Source organism: Populus alba, chromosome 12 (assembly GCF_005239225.2).
Source record: "Populus alba chromosome 12, ASM523922v2, whole genome shotgun sequence".
Taxonomy (NCBI): domain Eukaryota; kingdom Viridiplantae; phylum Streptophyta; class Magnoliopsida; order Malpighiales; family Salicaceae; genus Populus; species Populus alba.
The window spans coordinates 4,194,342-4,213,618 of record NC_133295.1 but is presented as its reverse complement, the minus strand read 5'-3'; the positions used below and the strand labels follow the sequence as shown (position 1 = coordinate 4,213,618).

Below are 19,277 nucleotides of genomic sequence, written 5' to 3'. Positions count from 1 at the left end.
TCTTATTTTGATTATTTTTTAAAATATTTATCACTTTGAAAATAATTAAAATAATAATTTTTTATTTTTAAATTTTTTTAAATAAATACATTAAAATAATTAATTTAAAGTAAAGATTTTTTTTTAAAAAATTAACAAAATTTTTAAAATAGAAAAACAATTTAATTTTTCAAGCACATTAATATAATTAATGGGGGTAATCTTGTGTTGTTATCGTTCTCGCTGCCAGTCATTGATTCCTACTGTTAGCTTCTTAATATGAGCAACCTAATCACCACGAACGATTCTCTTTGTCACCACAAATGTCTCCCATTATCATCTACGCTAACAGAAAGCTCAAGGGAATATTAAGCACAGGACAAATCTCCCCTCCATTGTCAAAAGTTACCGGTAACAAATTCCTTTGGCACCAAACACATTTATATAAAAATTATCTTTCACTTTAATTTCATCATGAAAGATAATTAGCTTTCTTTCTCTTTCAATACTGAAGGTTACTTGCACTCTGGTTGGTACTTACATTCATTCAGAGATCTCATCTTCTTTCATTTTTATCACATTCTATGGCCAGCCCACGATTTTCTGTTGAAATTCTTGCAGATTATGATGATGATCCAGGGAAGAGGAAGGACAAGAGGTGGCGTTGGTAATGGAGGTGATGGATCAGATGAGGAAGAGGAATTGGAGGTTGAGAAACTTAGAGGGGAAAGTAAACCATCATGGAAGAGGCTATTTGGGCTGCTCATAATGGAGTCTCCGATTCGAGATGGAATCGTTTTTAGAGATGGAAGCGGCTTAGGGCAGTCTTCCGTTTCTGATGCTTATATTATCCGTCCTGACAGCTGGTAGGCACTAAGAACCTCTTTTCTTTGAGTTCTAGGCCTCTCATCATCTTATAGGGTTTAGGGCAAGTCCAGTTTTTCCTCTAGGGGTTTAGATCCATTTCATCTGGAAATGTTACCTGATCTAATGGAAAAACTAGTTTTGGTCTTTAATAGTTCTAAATTTGATGAAATTGAGCCTTATTAAAAATGTTTTTTTTTTTTTATGAAAGTAAATCCTTTACTTCTAATAAAAAAATGAAAGTGGAACCATATGTGTTATTTACATTTACAAATATAATCATAAAACTTCGTATGGGTGAGAGAATATAAAGAACAATAGGGAAATGAATTCAATATACTTGAAGTTGTACCTCCTCTTTGACATAAAATAAAGTTGGAGAAGATGGTATTCGTTATGTTTTAAATTATTTTTTATTTAAAAATATATTAAAATAATATTTTTTATTTTTTTAATATTAAAACATCAAAATAATATAAATACAATAAAAAATTAAATTTTAGCCGATCTATCTATTTGTGCCCACTCCCAAACAAGGGAAAATACTATATTCATGGATAATTCTTTATGGAGGGTCTCATTTTTAGTCCTTGGATATTTGGGTTATGTTTTCATTTAGGTTCCTTAAAAAGATTTACTTGCCCCCCCAAATTTTGAAAATATGTCATAACATTCCTCAAGTCTCGTAATGTTTCAAACTTACCTCCCAACAATTTAGTCCATGCTCCCCCACTTAATCCATTCATGATTCAGAGTTGCTGCTATAGAATGCTGCTAATACAAGGCTTTCCATGTCTGGCTGCTAGTGGGTGCATAAAGGGTTTCTAAAATCAAAATTCTGTCGTGTGTGCTTGTGAAAGCAGGAGGTACACAGTATGGGTGCACTTCATACTAATATGGGCAGTCTACTCTTCCTTCTTTACACCACTGGAGTTTGGTTTCTTCAGAGGACTCCCAGAGAACCTTTTCTTGCTAGACATTGCTGGTCAGATTGCGTTCTTGATAGACATTGTGGTCCATTTCTTTGTGGCCTATCGTGCAACTCACTCTTATCGCTTGGTCTGCAGTCACAAGCTCATTGCCATTAGGTCTGCACCTTTTGTACCATCTCATATTTTCTTGGTCTTGTTTTCTGCCATGTATTGATTGGTTATTATGTATAGTTTTTATGACATGTTTTGTTTAGGTACTTGAAATCTCGGTTCTTGGTTGATTTTCTTGGCTGTCTGCCTTGGGATGCCATCTTCAAGGTATCGTTCTGGACTTTGAAGGACCATTTCTGTTAAATCCATTTTCTTGATGTCACTTTTGCTTCATTTATAATTGTTTTACATATTGAGTATGAAATGGCAAGCTTAATCTCCTTTTTGGGTCCTGATATGGAACTATCTGGTTTAATCAGGTTTCTGGGAGAAAGGAGGCAGTGAGATATATGTTGTGGATTAGGCTGAGTCGGGCCAAAAGAGTGTCGGAATTTTTTGAGAGGTTGGAGAAAGATATCAGGATCAATTACCTTTTTACAAGAATTGTGAAACTTCTTGTTGTTGAACTCTATTGTACACATACAGCAGCCTGCATTTTTTACTATCTTGCTACTACTATGCCTCCCTCCCAGGAAGGTTACACATGGATAGGAAGCTTACAGATGGGTGACTATCACTATACACACTTCAGGGAGATTGATCTTTGGAAGCGATACATAACATCACTTTACTTTGCCATTGTTACCATGGCAACTGTCGGTAAACTTTTTTCATATGTTTGAGTTTAATAGTTTGGTGTTTGATAGAAGTCCAGATGAGTGGCAAACAGTGATTGCTCTTCAGGAAACTGTATGACTGAAATCTTGAGAAATATTGATGCTGAATTATTGCTAGACAAATCCACACTTACATTAAGCCATTCATGTCATACTAATAATGCAGATGTTTAGAGGATCAATTATCTTGCCGCGAATACAGGAACCAGCTTCTGATATATTTTGAATACAACTTGTTTCTTTTTCTTCATGATTTCCTATACCTTCCATGGTCATGAATTCTGATCCATCAACCTCAGTATGTAATTTTCACTTTAGGTGAAGCAGTTGTCTGGAATCCATCTGCTTTGAATTTGTGATCTTGATATCTGCATGATCTTTTTCTCTTTTTTTGTGGATGCTCATAATTATGGGGAAGGTGAAAGTTCCTACTGAATGCTAGAAAGTTTTAGGCAGAGATTAGTTAAATTGATTTAGCCACCAGACATGTTAGGCAAGCTGATATACTGCATGGCATTGTTGAACACAGATTATATTGGATTTGTATATCTAGGTTAGGCTTTTCCATTGCAAGATGTCATGTTACATCAATAAATGATTTGCTCATCGTCCAATTTATTCTGCGCTATATTTTTCAATTTTTGCTAAAAACATGTCGTTTCTTTATTCGTTGTCATTGATTTTATGCTCTTCTTAATGTGATTGTCCCTGTTATTTGAGGATGTGTTATTCTTAACATGAGTTGCTGTATATTGCGTGATGATGAAATGCTTTCTTCTGCAGGTTATGGAGAGATACATGCAGTAAATGTCAGAGAAATGATATTTGTCATGGTTTATGTATCTTTTGACATGATTCTTGGCGCTTATCTGCTTGGTAACATGACTGCATTAATTGTAAAAGGATCAAAGACAGAAAAGTTTAGGGATAGAATGACTGACCTTATCAAATACATGAATAGAAATAATCTTGGGAAAGGCATAAGCAATGAGATCAAACGCCATCTGAGATTACAATACGATCGCAGCTACACAGAAGCATCTGTTCTGCAGGAAATCCCAGTTTCTATTCGGACAAAGGTATTGATAATAGTTAACGGCTTCAATTTTTAAGCGGATAGAATATTGTTGATGTTGAGCTTAAAATTGTATCAACTTCTTCCTATCCTGCAAATTAGTTTGGTGCAACATTACACCAAATCCAGAAGAAAGCATCCATGCTGATATCTGTTGCAACTTATTTGGCATGTCAACATTTATATCTACCGACATCGACCCTGCATGTGCTTTCTCTCTACATGAATTATATACATCATATAAGTCAGATTCCTACATATTATTTTTAACTCTAATGGCAAAAGGAGCAAGACGTATATGCAATAGACCTTCCCATCATCTGTTCCTTTCTCTAGTACCTGAATTTTTGTTATCTTATTTAATGTGTTGGTGTTGTATATTGGTCTATCACAGTAGCGTTCTAGATAGTTGGATTTATGCACTGCATCTACCGATCTCGAGTAATTTTTTTCCTTTCCTAGTTGGTAAATTAGATGCTTTATTCTTGTATTAGATAAGACTTCCTGCTTCAGGAATCAGTAATATATGGTGATTCTCAATCATGTGTTCTACAACACGTATCTCTTTTGCAGATCTCACAGAAATTATATGAACCATATATTAAAGAAGTTTCTCTTTTCAAGGGTTGCTCTTTGGGATTCATTAAGCAGATAGTAAGCTTTTTCATTAAATTAAAGTCTTTTGAATCCATGAATTGGATTTCATTCTATCACATTAAAGCATGGATTCATTGTAATTGTGGGAAGAGTTGTATTCATTCGTCATGTTTACCAGGCAATTCGAGTCCATGAAGAGTTTTTCCTTCCTGGAGAAGTGATTATAGAGCAGGGACAGGTAGCAGATCAGCTTTATGTTGTCTGCCACGGTGAATTGGTAACATTTCATCTTTGACCTGTCTTTCTTCTTCAATTGCATATTCCAAAGCATCACAAATGTAGCATATGTTTCTGTATATATTAAGTTGCTGCTGTGTTTTGATATGAACCATTTACCTGGCTTCGTTTGGGATTGATCTTTGTCTTCCTATATCCAAATAGAACAAAACAAACTTTATCGCCTCTTATGACTGTCTATAATACCTTTAGCTGTGAATTTGATTGCACCAACGTGGTCAACAAAGCTTAATCTAAAATTTGGCTGAGGGAATCTCTCAAATGTGCATGTGCATTCACACACACATTCAATAACAGAGAGATCAATGTTGATTTGTGTTTATCGAATTAATACTCCTACATTATTTTTATTCTGGATGATGGCACATGTCATGTTAGAGAATACTATAAATCATATCCTGAGACCTCACCTAACAGCTTAAGGTATTGGATTGAGATGGTTCTTTAACATGTTATGCATACTATCAAATGTATTTTAACAAATAGAAGGTTATGGAAAAGTACAATTTTCTCATAAGATGATGTAAAGCAACTTTAGTCGAATATTTAAAGTTGTAATCATGCTGCAACTATCTTTCAGATGTAAAGAAAACTAGCTATCTTACAATGCAACTTATATGCGTGACATATCAAGTCATGTAGACCTCTGAATAAGAATTTGCTTTGTTTGATGATACAAGTGTGTGTGCACGAGCACACCTGTCTCTGAGTGTGTTTAAAGGACTGTATCAGTAAATCTTTTTAGTTTATGATGTCAGCGTATAGGCATGACAATGTTATCTGCAGGAGGAATTCGGAAGAGGTGAAAATGATCGAGCAGAAGAGTCTATCAAGCTTCTGCAAACCTATAGCTCATTTGGGGAAGTTTCTTTTCTTTGCAACACTGGTCAGCCTTATACAATACGAGTTCGGGAACTATGCAGGGTATTACGACTTGATAAGCAATCTTTTACAGAGATCCTTGAGATATACTTCTCTGATGGGCGAATTATCTTGAACAATCTCCTCGAGGTGAGTTTGCTTTGATATCATTGCTTCTGATCTTTCTTCTAGTTCCTTTAGACCTTCACTACATCGAACATTTGTCCTTTGTAGTTGTTGCCTAAATTTTATGTTCTTGCCGGTATAATTATGTTCTCCATTTGCTGTAATACAAGAAATGAAGCCTTTGAAATCATACTTCTTCTAGCTAGATATCATGAGCTAGAATAGGTAGTGGACTTATTTATGTCAATTTATTCAACTGCCAGGGAAAAGATGCCAATCTACGGAATGAATTATTGGAGTCAGATGTTACCCTTTACATTGAAAAGTCTGAATCGGAGCTGGCTATGAGGTTGAATTGTGCTGCTTTTGATGGGGATTACTGTCGACTGAGACAGTTGATTGAAGCTGGAGCAGATCCTAACAAGGCTGATTATGACAGAAGATCACCTCTGGTATGATTTCTGAAGGATGGACTGACAAGCCAGTCTTAAGATGCTATAATCTGGTGGTAGACACCTTTGATTTTTATCAGATTAATTTGTCAAATATCCTTTTCCTTACAAGATATTGTTATCTCGAGACTTTGACTTTCAAAAAGGAAGAGTACTGAACTTCAACAATTGCATTATTATAACATCATTGAGTAAAAAATCTAGAGCTAAATTTGTAAGCGGTTTTTCTCAAATGTGGATTTTAACTTCCATTTTCTTTCTTGCAAGATAGTATGAAACTGTTTCTTGTATAGAAAATATAATATTGTTTTTCTTTCAACAGCATGTTGCTGCTTCTAAAGGAGATGTAGATATATCTCTACTGCTTATCGAACATGGAGTGGACGTCAACATTTCAGGTAAGTGTTCTACATTGTTTATTGCTGTATATATCCTCCAGAATTATGTACATATTCTCTAATCCAATCTTGAAGTTCTAAAGCAATCTAACAACACATTTTTGTTGAACCCTGTCTATCAGATAAATTTGGGAACACACCGTTGCTAGAAGCCGTCAAGGGTGGGCATGATGAAGTAGCTTCTTTACTTGTTAAAGCAGGGGCATCACTGGCAATTGATGATGCTGGTGGTTTTCTCTGTACAATTGTTGTAAAGAGGGATTTGAATCTCTTGAAAAGGGTTCTGGCCAATGGAATCAATCCAAATGCAAAAAACTTTGATTATCGAACACCTTTGCACATTGCTGCCTCGGAAGACTTACACTCAATCGCAAGTTTACTTCTAGAAGCAGGGGCCAGCGTTTTTCCAAAGGACAGGTATGACCTGAATTGAAGGCCAGTCACTCGAGGCTAATTTATGTTGCGACTTGATGCATCGCATATGAGCTAGTTAGGGCACATTTCTCACTCGAAACCCTGGTTTTGGAATAATTCACTTCTTGATATCTTTACATGGAAGGTTTTGTACAAATATATGTTTTGGTAAATTATGCTTTAGGCATTTCCTATAAGAATTTTCCATATTGACTATGGTCGCATGGACTCTATTTCCCTCTTCAAATATAGAGATCAGTAAGGAAAAGAATAATGGCAAGGCATGAGGACCTTCAATTGATCATGAGATGCATCCTACCCTTGTTGGATGAGAAGCATGGTGAAAAGTTTAAATCTGTTCCCATTCCTAAATATTAGCACACAATATTTTACTTCTCTTGAATCTGGATTTTGATCATGTGATTTCCCTCATATATCCTACGGCCTATTTCCTGTTTATAGATGGGGAAACACTCCACTTGATGAAGCTCGTATTGGTGGAAATAAGGATTTGATTAAATTGCTTGAGGTTGCAAGAGCTTCTCAAATAGGTTAGTAGCGTGTCCCTTTTCTTGGTTAAAGGTTTTTTTATTTTTTTTTTTATTTTAATGGGCATCTTTCTCATCTGCATTAACTAGACTACTGCACAGTCTCAAAAAACTTTTTCATTAATTACCAGTAACAGATGATATGCAAAGAATGAAATGCACAGTGTTTCCATTCCATCCATGGGACCCAAAAGAGAAGAGAAGAGAGGGAGTCGTCCTGTGGGTTCCTAAAACCATTGAAGAACTTGTCAAGGCAGCTATGGAGCAATTAAAATCTTCAGGTGGTTACCTTTTATCTGAAAACGGTGGCAAAATTCTTGATGTGAACATGATCAGTCATGACCAGAAGCTATTTTTGGTCAATGAGTGATCACAAATCCCTTCAATCATTTCATGACTTCTTGACAAATTGTTCTGATTTCTGGGGTATATCATAATGAAGAAGCATATTCGTAAATTCATGCTCACCTTTTCATTGTTTTTGAATGGTTATTATGCATATATAGTTGACGTGCAAATTTTAATCTTTGGAATCCTGAATCCATCATTGAAGAATGCAGAAGAGAAACAAAGCATTCGGCATTTGATAGTGAAATTGTTCAACTCATGTAGCCATGCTCACCTAAAAGAAAAGACTCGTATGTTGATATTGCTCTCCATTGTAATTAATCGTGTTTAAAGCTCATTCGTTAAAGGTGTATTTGAGATTGGTGTATTTGAGATTGTTAAAGGTGGATTTGAGATTGGTGTATTTGAGATTGTTATAGTGACGATTTAAATTATTTTTTATTTAGAAATATATTAAAATATTTTTTTTTATTATTATTTTTAAAAAATTATTTTTAACACTAGTATATTAAAATAATTTTAAAATATATATAAAAATCATTTTAAGAAAAAAGAAATTCAAAATTTAAAGAAATGTGGTTTGCACCGCATTTCCAAACAAGACTTAAATAATTTACTAATAGCTTCGCGGAATCAAAAGGTTTTTAACAAGTATTTTTAAAATGTTTTTTAATAGATAAAAAAATAATTATAAATAAAAAATAATACATATATTTAATTAAATAAATTGAGAATTGAATGTTTTAATAAATATAAAAAAATTGTTAACACTAATTAAAATCTAAATTGAAAAATTACTAATTAAAAACTAAACTTGAAAGTTAAAAAAATAATTACAGACTAAATATTTGATTTTGCATCACAAGCTATTGATCTATTGTGATTTAATAACTTTATTTTTTAAAATTAATTTTTTATTTAATTAAATAATAATAAAAATAATTAATCATAGAAGTGATTGAATAAAATTCAAGAAAAAAAATTATATTAGCTTACACAAAAATAATGTTTCCTAACATTAGAAGAAAATCTTATAATGTTATTCCAAAACCAAATAAAAATAAAAATATATTTATTAAAAAATATCACAAACACATTTTAATTTATTTATTTTAATTAATTTCAATTAAAATTGAATCTTTGCAAGGTCGGCATACCACATATATTTAACCAATCTATTTTAATTAATATAAATTAAAACCAAAGAAAAAAGAGAAGATAAAAGTTAAAAAAGGAGCTAGTCGCCTATGCTTGGGTGGCTAGCAAACTTTGCCTATTAAAAGAAAAGGCAACCCGGGCGCCCCAAGCCTCCTGATTATTTTTTTGGTTTGACTTCGTTGTTTGAAAAATTATACTTTACATCCTCATGTTTATATATATATATATATATATATATATATATATATACATGTTAAAAAAATATGTATCAAATTATTTATAAAATTATTATGACTAAATAACCATTCCAATATTAAAATTATAAAATTACCATAATTATTTGATTGCCATTTTTGTGCTGGACTTTTACCAAACATGTTATGTCCACTGTATCCAGGCTTTATTCCATTTGACTTTTGCTCATTTGTTTCTTCTGCAACGAGATGGGAAAGGCCATCTTCTTTGAGACACAACAGCTGCTGGCATTTCCTTGTTATTTGAAACCCCACGAACTTTTAACATGAGATCTGGACGGATGCGACGGGCAGAAGAAAAACCTTTTTTTTTCTTGGTTGTGTTTTCCAGTCCTCCATCATATGATGTTAAAGTTCGAGTAAGCTATCAGAAATTGTTGAAATGTTTTGTTATGAATGAACTGCATCATAGAACGCCAAAAGCTCAGAAGAAGAAGCACTTATTCCGGTCATTAGCAGTAACTAAATTCCTCCACACCACAGAGCTTGATTGGGCTGAAGCAGGTCTCCAAGTTTGGAAGCAGGGTTATAACACGCTAAATCTACTGATACACTGGACAAAATTAAATTACCTCCGCCTTGATTATAATTTTAGCTTGAAGTTTAAACTTTGAAGACCCTTACGACGAATGAACGCAAGAAGCCACGGTTTGGGAATGGGTTTCTTGTTTTTGATCCAGCAATTACAGTGGAATTGAACTTTCTGGTTCTACTTTTTCAGGGTTAGGAGTAGAAACAACATGAAGAGCGGCAACAACAACAATGCTTGCGAGTGGGATTTTTTTGATTGACTGGAAAACTTCATGAATTCCTAACAAAACCCCAAATTTTGATTTTGAATGCTAATTTCTAGAAATTGCCCAGAAAATTTCTTTGTTTTTCAAGACTATGCCACACAAGAGACAAATTGATTTGTCTTGAGAAAGAATATTGCAGACAGAAAAGTAGTTTCTGATAGAAAGAGAGTGGGTTAAATGACGACAAAATGAAAAAAACAATCAATCTATAGGTGGTTTGATGAAATCTTCTTATTAGTTTAATTTTGTATTTTAAAATCAATTTAAGTTTTTGTTTTTTGGATTGGGAGATAATTTCTTGGACTACTATGGTGTTTTAAAATGAAAATGACTTAAAAATTAGATTTTTAAATTGAAAAATCATTACCTTAATTTTCCAACCACTGTATAATTATTGGATTCTTGGCTTATGGACGAAGCATCTTCTGGTCTTACAAATAAAAGGACAAACAACTTGTTGTCCGTTTAATTTGAAAAAGAAAACAAAATTTAAGGCCCAGATACCCCCATGTATTCTTAGATTAATTAAGAATGTTTTTAGATATTCTCAATTATTTGACGTGTGATTTATTATAAACTAATTTTTTTTTATTTAGAACAAAAAAAGAAAATGTATGATTTTGCAACAATATTTTTGATTAAAAAATTATAATCATAAATTGAAAAGCTTATGAATATATTTAGTAAAATACATTAAAAAATTTTATACCAATAAATACAAATAAAAAGTGTTAAAACATACTCATTTTATTATAAATTAGATATTCTTTTCTAACGCAAAAATAAAAATATTTAGGTGTTATTAATATGTTTTTTTTACATCATGTATAAAATATAAATGTCTATAAAAAAAGCCGATGCTCACATATAAATAATATAAAATAGGATTATATGTGCTAATACAAACATGTAAAATCTTAAGTTAATTTTTAATATAGTAGAAATATGAGACAATGTTGCGAGTATATTTTACTGCATTGTAATTCTCTTAATCAAGAAATATAAAAATGTTATTTACACAAAAAAAGAATCTTAAAATGTATGAATCAATAAATTTAAAAAGAGCTGAAATTATAAAATAAAAAGATTTTCATTCCCATAAAAGTAAGATATAGATAAATATGATATTTAATCTCTTTCTATATATATATATATATATAATCTTAAACTCATTGTTTCTTACTAAGAATAAATAATTTTTATTTTTATTTATATAAAACATAAAAAATATAGATGAAGTAAAATAATCTCATTAAACAATATAGATATAAAAATTAAAATTAAAAATTTATTTTAAAAAATAAATATTAAAAGTAAATAAAAGAAATAAAACAAAAGGTCAAACAGTAAACCAGGTCCACCCATCTGCCTCTCTGACAAAATAAAAATAAAAAATAAAAATAAGGGCCTTTTATCTGATAGATGCAAACGCGTTCTGGAATATGTGGTCCTCCTGTCCACCTATGTTATTTAAAGAGCTGAATTTTATGGGAAAACGATCTAAATGCTGGCTTCGACTCTCGAATGGCCCAATAATCTGAAAGCTCAACAACTGCAGCTTGGCTTGCGGGAAGTGGGGCCCGTCTCCCGACCAGCCGGTCGGTCCTCAATTTTAGGGCTAGTTGGCTTCTTGTTTTTCTTGTTTTTTTTTTTTTTTTTTTTGTTTCTTACGAGGTATATGACTTTCCTCTTAATAAAAACTTTATGTTGATTTTATCAAGATATACTAATGTGTAGATTCAGCATAACATCCATTAATTAGAAAACATAGGACTTCCTCGCGTAACCAGCAATCTACCCGAGATGTTTTTTTGAACAAGGACATGAAAATACCCTTTTAACGAAACTATAATGATTTTTTTTATATATAATATATTAACTCATATATTCCATATAACACATGTAAATTAGCATAGTTATTAAAAACAAAGCCTATTCTTCAAAAATCTATAATTTAAAACTTAATTTGAGTTGAGTTTTAAGTTAAGCTAGAAAAGATATCGATACACTAAAATTCAGCTGACTGAATTAAATTTTGTCTACATTATTTGACATGTTTAATTTTAAAAGTATTTTTTTTAAAAAAAAAATGCAACAAAGCCATTTTTGACTAAGTAAATCTTTTTAACGATATTAGTTGGATGCCGCCGGAGTTGATAGCTATTTACATTACGTGGTAGTGCGGTCGAGCGTGTCAAATTTCAAAATTTTTTTTTTGAAATCGGTTTGTACCGTTTTGATGTGCTGATGTCAAAAATAGCATTATACGAAAAGCTATTTGAAAAGCAACGGCTACCAGCACAAATAAACTTTAGAAGCTGTCATGTAGTGGCATTTACTCAATCATTTTTTTACGTGTCGGTGGATTTCATAGGTTTTAAAAACAGTTGGCATTTAACTGCGGCTACATTTTTATTTAAAATATAGTATGCAGTTGTTTGGTTGAATAAAAAAATCAATTTACTATTTACTAGATCTTATTTAATTTTTGTGTTGAAACGCAGGAAGAGAAAAGTAATCATTTTTTACTTTTTTTTCACTTGTTCATGTTAATTGCTGTTTAAAATAGTACAATTAACATGAACAGTTGTATTGTTGTATACTGTTTACTTAAAAATAATAAACAGTGCAATTCTCTTGCACTGTTCACTTGCCTGCGGGAACACTTTTTTTTCTAGTGTGTTATTTTTTTAACTTTTTTTTTTAAAAAAAAAAACTAGTTTAAAATGAATTTTATACCTGATAATATTTTATCCAATTTTATTACATGCTAAAAATATTATGAAAACTGTAGTTTTTATCGGATGTATTTCGTACGTAATGGAATTATAAATGGTTTCATGGAATAATAAAAAATATTTTATATAAAGTATAATTTATTTCATGATATAATAGCAATAATTAAATCCACAATATTTAAATTAAAAATCATCAGTATTAATATATATTTTTAAAATTATTTTATAACCTCAATTTTAAAAGCACTCTTAACCAAACACATTAAACTACTTTTTCTTCAACTTTAATTTCAACCACAGTTTTAACCAAACACCTATTTTTTCAAACCAACCTCAACTAAAAGTACTTTTTATAAAATAGCTTTTTTCAAACCACAACCACAACAGCTAATACAATACTAAACACACTCTTAGAGCTTATTTGACAGTGTGATTGCGGTTACTTTTCAAATAACTTTTCGTGTCAAAATATGCCAATAATTTTTTTTATTTTTTAAAAATTATTTTGATATTAGCACATCAAAATAATTTAAAAAACTAAAAATATATTAATTTGAAGTTAATAAAAAAATAAAATATTTTTTAAATTTTTTTAAAAAATACTTTTACATGTAGAATCAAACAGGCGCTTAATATGCTCTGAACAACCGGGAATCCATGCATATCAACAAGAACACGTCGATAACTCGCCTCTCAAGCAATATAATAAACCCTATCATAATTAAATCCTACATTAACTCCCTCATGAATGGATGGACAGCTCCCAATATTCATGGCAAATTAACGTTACATGGACACCAAACGCCCATTGCAACAGTCAAATAGTCAAACTTGATCGACAGCTAAATTATGAGAGAATAATTTGACTTTAAAGGTTAATTAGACTTAAATAGAATGGGTGGACGACCATCCCATGTTCTTAACTTTCTCTTTCTTCTCCTAACCATTTTCCATGCATTGAACCCGAAGATTCAGATCAGAAACTGTGTGACTTGAAATATTATAACAATATGATAACTGTTTTTGGTTGAATCACGGCTAATTATTAGTTTTGTAGTTTAAAAGTTATTATATTTTCCCACCATTGATATTTAATTAATCACCGTAAATTAATAATTAAATATAAAAAAATCAAGTGTTTTTTGAAATTAATTTTTCATTCAACCATAATTTATTTAAATTATATTAATTAAACAAATTTGTAACAATTCCCCACATGAATGAAAATTATCTTACCAGTTTGAAAACAACTCGAAAATTTGTTAAGAGATATTGATTTGGTAGATTACTATATTAAGATAAATAGCTTTCAAATTTAAATTTTTTTTAGTGAAATACTATCGGATCTACTCGGTTAAATAGTGAACGTGATGTCTTGAATTATATATTAAGCTTTTTACGTAAACCAAGAAAATAATACTTATATAGTTCTTTACCTCGAGATTTCTTTGATTTTCACTGTTGTGTTTGTTTTAGCCTTTAACTACTCTTAGATTTATACTTTAAAAAATTCATATTTTATCAAAATTCTCAAAGAAACGATCATTTTTCTAACTCATATAGGTGATCTTTGAATAAGATTATTTTGCTATACTTTACTTGGTGTATCGTCAAGATATAAAAATCATTAAGAGCTCAACTCACTATTTATCACGCTGCAACTAACACTTATTTCATCATAGGAATAATCACGAAATAATAATTTTCTAGTGCTACTAATAATGTTATATGACTTAGTTTTTCATTTGAATCTAAATATTAGGATGTCTAATCAAGTAGGTGTTGTTACCATCATTATACTCTTTCATCTCTTAAAGGCTTTAAATCCATTTTTTTTCGATGGATTATACACAAGCTCTCTATATAAACTTTTGGTTAGCAGATTCATAAACTTTTCTTTGATTTTACATAGTCAATGGAATTAATTTCATTCTAGAGCAAGTGTTTAACGATATTATATTTATGGCGTATATGTCTAGACTTATCATTATATATACTATTTTGTGCTCTTCCAATTGCTAATTGACTATCACAATATTTAGGTACTTGTTCCAAACTATATAATGATTTGACAAGTTTATATAAAAAAAAACAATTATTTGCCATTTGACAACAAACCTCTCGGTTTGTTCCATGTAAACCTCTTCATCAAGGTCACCATTTAAAAAATTATTTTTACATCTATTTGTATTTTAAGTTTGTTGATAGCTACAATGGCTATTAATGTGTGTATGAAAGTTATTCTTGACACATGTTACTATGTTAAAATAATTTACACTCTTTTTTTTTTATCTAAAATCTTTAACAACAAATCTAGCTTTAAATTTATCAATAATGCCATCAACTAGATTATGTTTTGGTCTTTTTTGGTTTTTACTCATTCTAAGCTTAAATTCATCATCTTCTGATTGATGATGATCACTTGAGTTAAGCTCAATAATTTTTTTAAATGAATGATTTCTTGTGCTTTCTTTTATGGAAATACATCTTCAAAGAATATAGTATTTTTTTGATTCCATAATAGTATTAGGATGAATATCCTTAATGCTTGACTTGTGTACAAAAAATCAATATGCACTACTATTGTATTCATATTCGATAAATACATAATCCAGTCTTAGGTTATATCCTAACCTTTGTAAGATACCCTTACACCTTGAAGTGTTTATAAGTTTTGAGGTGCTTTTGAACTATTAACATCTCATTCATTATTTCTTTTGATGTTTGGTTCTTACACTTCGCAACACTATTTTGTTATGGTTAATAAAGAGCAGTAATTTGGTGGATAAGATTATTTCAAGAACAAAATTCACCAAATAGTGCCTCATATTTTCTATCTCTATCACTTTTTATGATCTTTATCTTCTTATTAAGTTGATTTTCAACTTCATTCTTATAATGTTTAAACATTTCAAAAGCTTTATCTTTTGTTCTTCGCAAATAAGTATAATAATATCGTGTGCAATCATCTATAAAAGTAATATAATACCTTTTCCCATCTCTAGTTTGTATGAATTTCAAATCATCAATATTTGAGTGAATTAAGTCTAGAGGTTCACTACTTTTTTTAATTATTTGAAAAGAAGATTTTGTGAATTTTAATTCTACAAAAAATTCACACTCATGGTTTTTATAAAAAAAAAACATATACTTGGTAATAATTTATGGTTTATTAACCCTTGCATAAAATTATAATTCACATGACCTGATTTGTCATACCACACATCATAAAATTTAAACAAATATGAAGAAGAGACAATCTTATTGTTATTCTTATCATTGGTTACAACGACCATTACTTTCATTTTAAAGAGGTCATCACAGAGATACCTCTTTTCTACAAACATATCATTTTTAGAGAGTATAAATTTATCACTCTAAAAAATTATTTTAAAACTATTTTGCTCGGCAATGAGCTAAATACTAAGTTCTTCCTAATATAAGTAACATGCAATATACTGTTGAGAGTTAGAAGATTTCTAGAGTTCATCTTCAGTATGATCTTTCTAACGCCTAGTACCTTTAAGGTTGATGAGTTTCTCAAGTAAAGGTTCTCTCCATCCACTACTTTGTAAGTAAAAAACATCATCTTCTCAACATATACATGTCTTGTAGTACTAATGTCAACCCACCACTACTCAGGGTTGTTGATTAGATTGACTTCAAAAAACAACACAAGACAAGTTTATTTTTTAAACATCATTAGTAAGGTGATCAACCTTAGTGATATTATCTTGAGTAGTCCTTTTTTTAGAGTTTCCTTATTGACCCTTATTTTTGCAATCTTTAGCTAGATACCCAGTCTTGTTACAAATAAAACACTTGTTATTGACCTTTTTAACATATATATATATATATATATATATATTTTTTTTACAAAAAGCTTATTCTTTGGATTTTGTTGTGGTACTTTACCACTTGTTCAATAACACTTATTTTTAAGACACTAGAAGAGTTGGCTTTCTTTTTTAAATAACTTATTATCCTTTTATATCTTCAACCTTGAAATGAGGTCTTCAATTCCTATATCTTTGCGCACTTATGCTTAAAATAGTTCTTGAAGTCTTTCTAAGATGATAATAATTTGTCAATGACTGTGGCCACTTGGAAAGACTTACTTAGAGACATACCTTTAACATGTATATCATGTAATAATAGTTTAAACTTTTGAACTCGGCTCATTACGGTCCTTGAATCAACCATCTTAAAATCTAGAAATTTACCAACTATAAATTTCTTTATTCCAATATCTATAGGTTTGTGTTTTTTTGTCTAAAGCTTACCATAATGCTTTTGCATTCTTGATTAACTATACACATCCTAAAGTTTATTATCTAACCCATTCAAGATGTAGTTCTTTCACTTGAAATTAGTTGATTTCATACATCCACAACCATTACAGTAGTAGGGTCAAATTGTTTTTTCTAATGTTCTTAGCACTTCGTCGGTCAAGAATTTTACCAAATTTAAGGTGGTAATATAGAATAACACTTTTTATTTTCATCTCTTTAAGTTCAATCCATTGAACTTTTCATATTTCTCATCATACACCATAGAAGGTGATGATGGATTCCTCACTACCAAAGTTGTACTTGCCAAAACAATATTGGTTAGCATACCTAAATCTTGAGTAGAAAGAGTAGAATACATGATAAAATATATGGAAAAAAAATAGCCAATAATATTTATAAATAAATATTTTAGTTCCATAATAAGAAAAAAATAAAAAATTGTAATAAATCAACTTAATAAATAAAAATAATTAAACTATGTAAGATAAAATCAACATCCATTTCCTTTCTTGGGCTACTAAGTTGAACCCTGTTTTGTTTAATGTGATTTTTTTAGTTATCACTATTTCACATGTGAATTATATCATATACAAAAATAGTATCATATGAATAATATTTTTGCTAAGTAAGTTCTTAGAAAAGATTAGAGGGGTCACAAACGGTCCCGTTTACAACCTAATCATTTTAGATATAACTTCCTAGATTGAATCTATTCACCACACTAACTTTTTGTATATATGAACAATAACAACATGTACATAATCACAGCTGACTGGATAAATTTGATGCCAAACTTAGAGAGTATAAACAAGAGGCATGATCGTACCAGTAAGGTAGCATAAACTATTATAATTAAACCAATCAGTGATTTATTTTCTGAGAAATATAAATCAATAAGATATTTGACATACATCAAACCATTCAAATTGCATAAAAAAATAATTTTAGAAGATAAAGTATAACTTTAAAACAAAGATATATAACAACCTTCAAAAATTAAACAAAAAAAAAAAAAAATCATAACAAAACAGGAGTTTCTAGATTAAAATATATAGAATTAAAATTAAATCTATATGTGAGGATTTAGCAACTCAAAAAAGTTAAGCTATAACTTAAAATTTAAAGATGCTAAAAACCTCTTTCATAATTAATCTATATTATTACTATAGTTTTTTTTTTCAAGATAAACTAAATAAATCCTAATATATAAATAAAGCCTTAATATTGTAAATAAAAGTTTGTAAATATATATTAGACTAATGAGCTAAGATATTGAGTTTATCTTCATAAAGGCATGCTAAACAAAAGATATATCAAATAAAAGCCTAATATTTATACATTTTTAAAGTTAATAAGCATGTAAAATCATAACTAATGGCAAATAAATGCTATCAACAAAAATAATAACAAAATTCTAGCATCCATACTAAGCATATAATCAAACTCAAAATTTATATTAATTCAAAGTTCTAGCATGCATGCTAGTAATAAAAAAAATGATTAAATTAAAATAAAGAAGGATAATTACTTGTTGAATTACTTTAAAGTAATGAACTTTTGTTGTTGTTAATGATGAATCATTTATCCTTAAAATTTTATTATTTCTCACTTACATAATTAATATGTTTGCAATACGCCTCATAAAATTTTAATATCACCATCTTAGTTGAGAAGCACTTCTAAACAAGGTGTTTGAAACTTAATATCATTCTAAGGATCAAAACTCCTCCATCACCTCCATTTTTATAGTGAATTTGAAAAGTTAAAATGTAAAAGAATTAATTTTCACCATTATCAATATTTGATTAACCACAATAATTTAATAATTAAATTTAAAAAAATCAAGGGTTTTTTAAAATTAATTTCTCAGTTACCCATAATTTATTTTAATCATATTAATTAAATAAATTCCCAACATATACTATAGTAAAAAATAATGTGATGTAAACTGTTTCAATTGTTAATTAAGTACACGAAATGCTGCATTCATCTGTACCTAATGTTTGTTGGAAAAGGTTATGATTGATAAAATATTGAAACTCAATATCATTATTTGTTAATTTGACATGGGAAAGCGAGGCGCTTAATTTATCAGAATAATGTACGCCTAAGGTCATCGTTATCACAACATGGATCATCAATTGAGCTAGCTATGCAGCAAGGTTGGTTGTTTACTCAGGATATTCATAAACTAATCTAGGTTCTATTTGTTTTTTAGGTATTGAACAGATAGTATAATGCATTGCTTATCTGGATTCAGATAGGTAAGATTCGTTTTACTAGTATAAAAGGGAGAGTGTGGTTTATTTTTCTATTGCAT

The 19,277-nt window shown here is 30.0% G+C and overlaps 1 protein-coding gene across 5 annotated transcripts; it reads left to right on the top strand.

The window, feature by feature from the left end:
- Positions 1 to 213: 213 nt before the first annotated feature.
- Positions 214 to 7,827, top strand: LOC118044303 (potassium channel SKOR). Of its 5 annotated transcripts, XR_004686765.2 has the most exons (15): positions 214 to 508; positions 601 to 845; positions 1,704 to 1,931; positions 2,030 to 2,093; positions 2,246 to 2,585; positions 3,386 to 3,681; positions 4,251 to 4,331; positions 4,453 to 4,551; positions 5,358 to 5,582; positions 5,822 to 6,010; positions 6,333 to 6,408; positions 6,531 to 6,825; positions 7,075 to 7,162; positions 7,285 to 7,373; positions 7,502 to 7,519. XR_004686765.2 is itself a non-coding variant. In XM_035052548.2 (14 exons), exons 2-14 carry the CDS (start codon positions 604 to 606, stop codon positions 7,738 to 7,740), a joined length of 2,463 nt encoding a protein of 820 aa, XP_034908439.1. In that variant the 5' UTR covers positions 216 to 390; positions 601 to 603; the 3' UTR covers positions 7,741 to 7,827. The 5 variants fall into 5 exon arrangements, 4 of the variants coding, with proteins under 4 accessions (XP_034908439.1, XP_034908438.1, XP_034908440.1 ...); XM_035052548.2 differs by lacking the exon at positions 7,075 to 7,162 and having other exon boundaries at positions 216 to 390; positions 7,502 to 7,827; XM_035052547.2 differs by lacking the exon at positions 7,075 to 7,162 and having other exon boundaries at positions 216 to 508; positions 7,502 to 7,827.
- Positions 7,828 to 19,277: the final 11,450 nt, after the last annotated feature.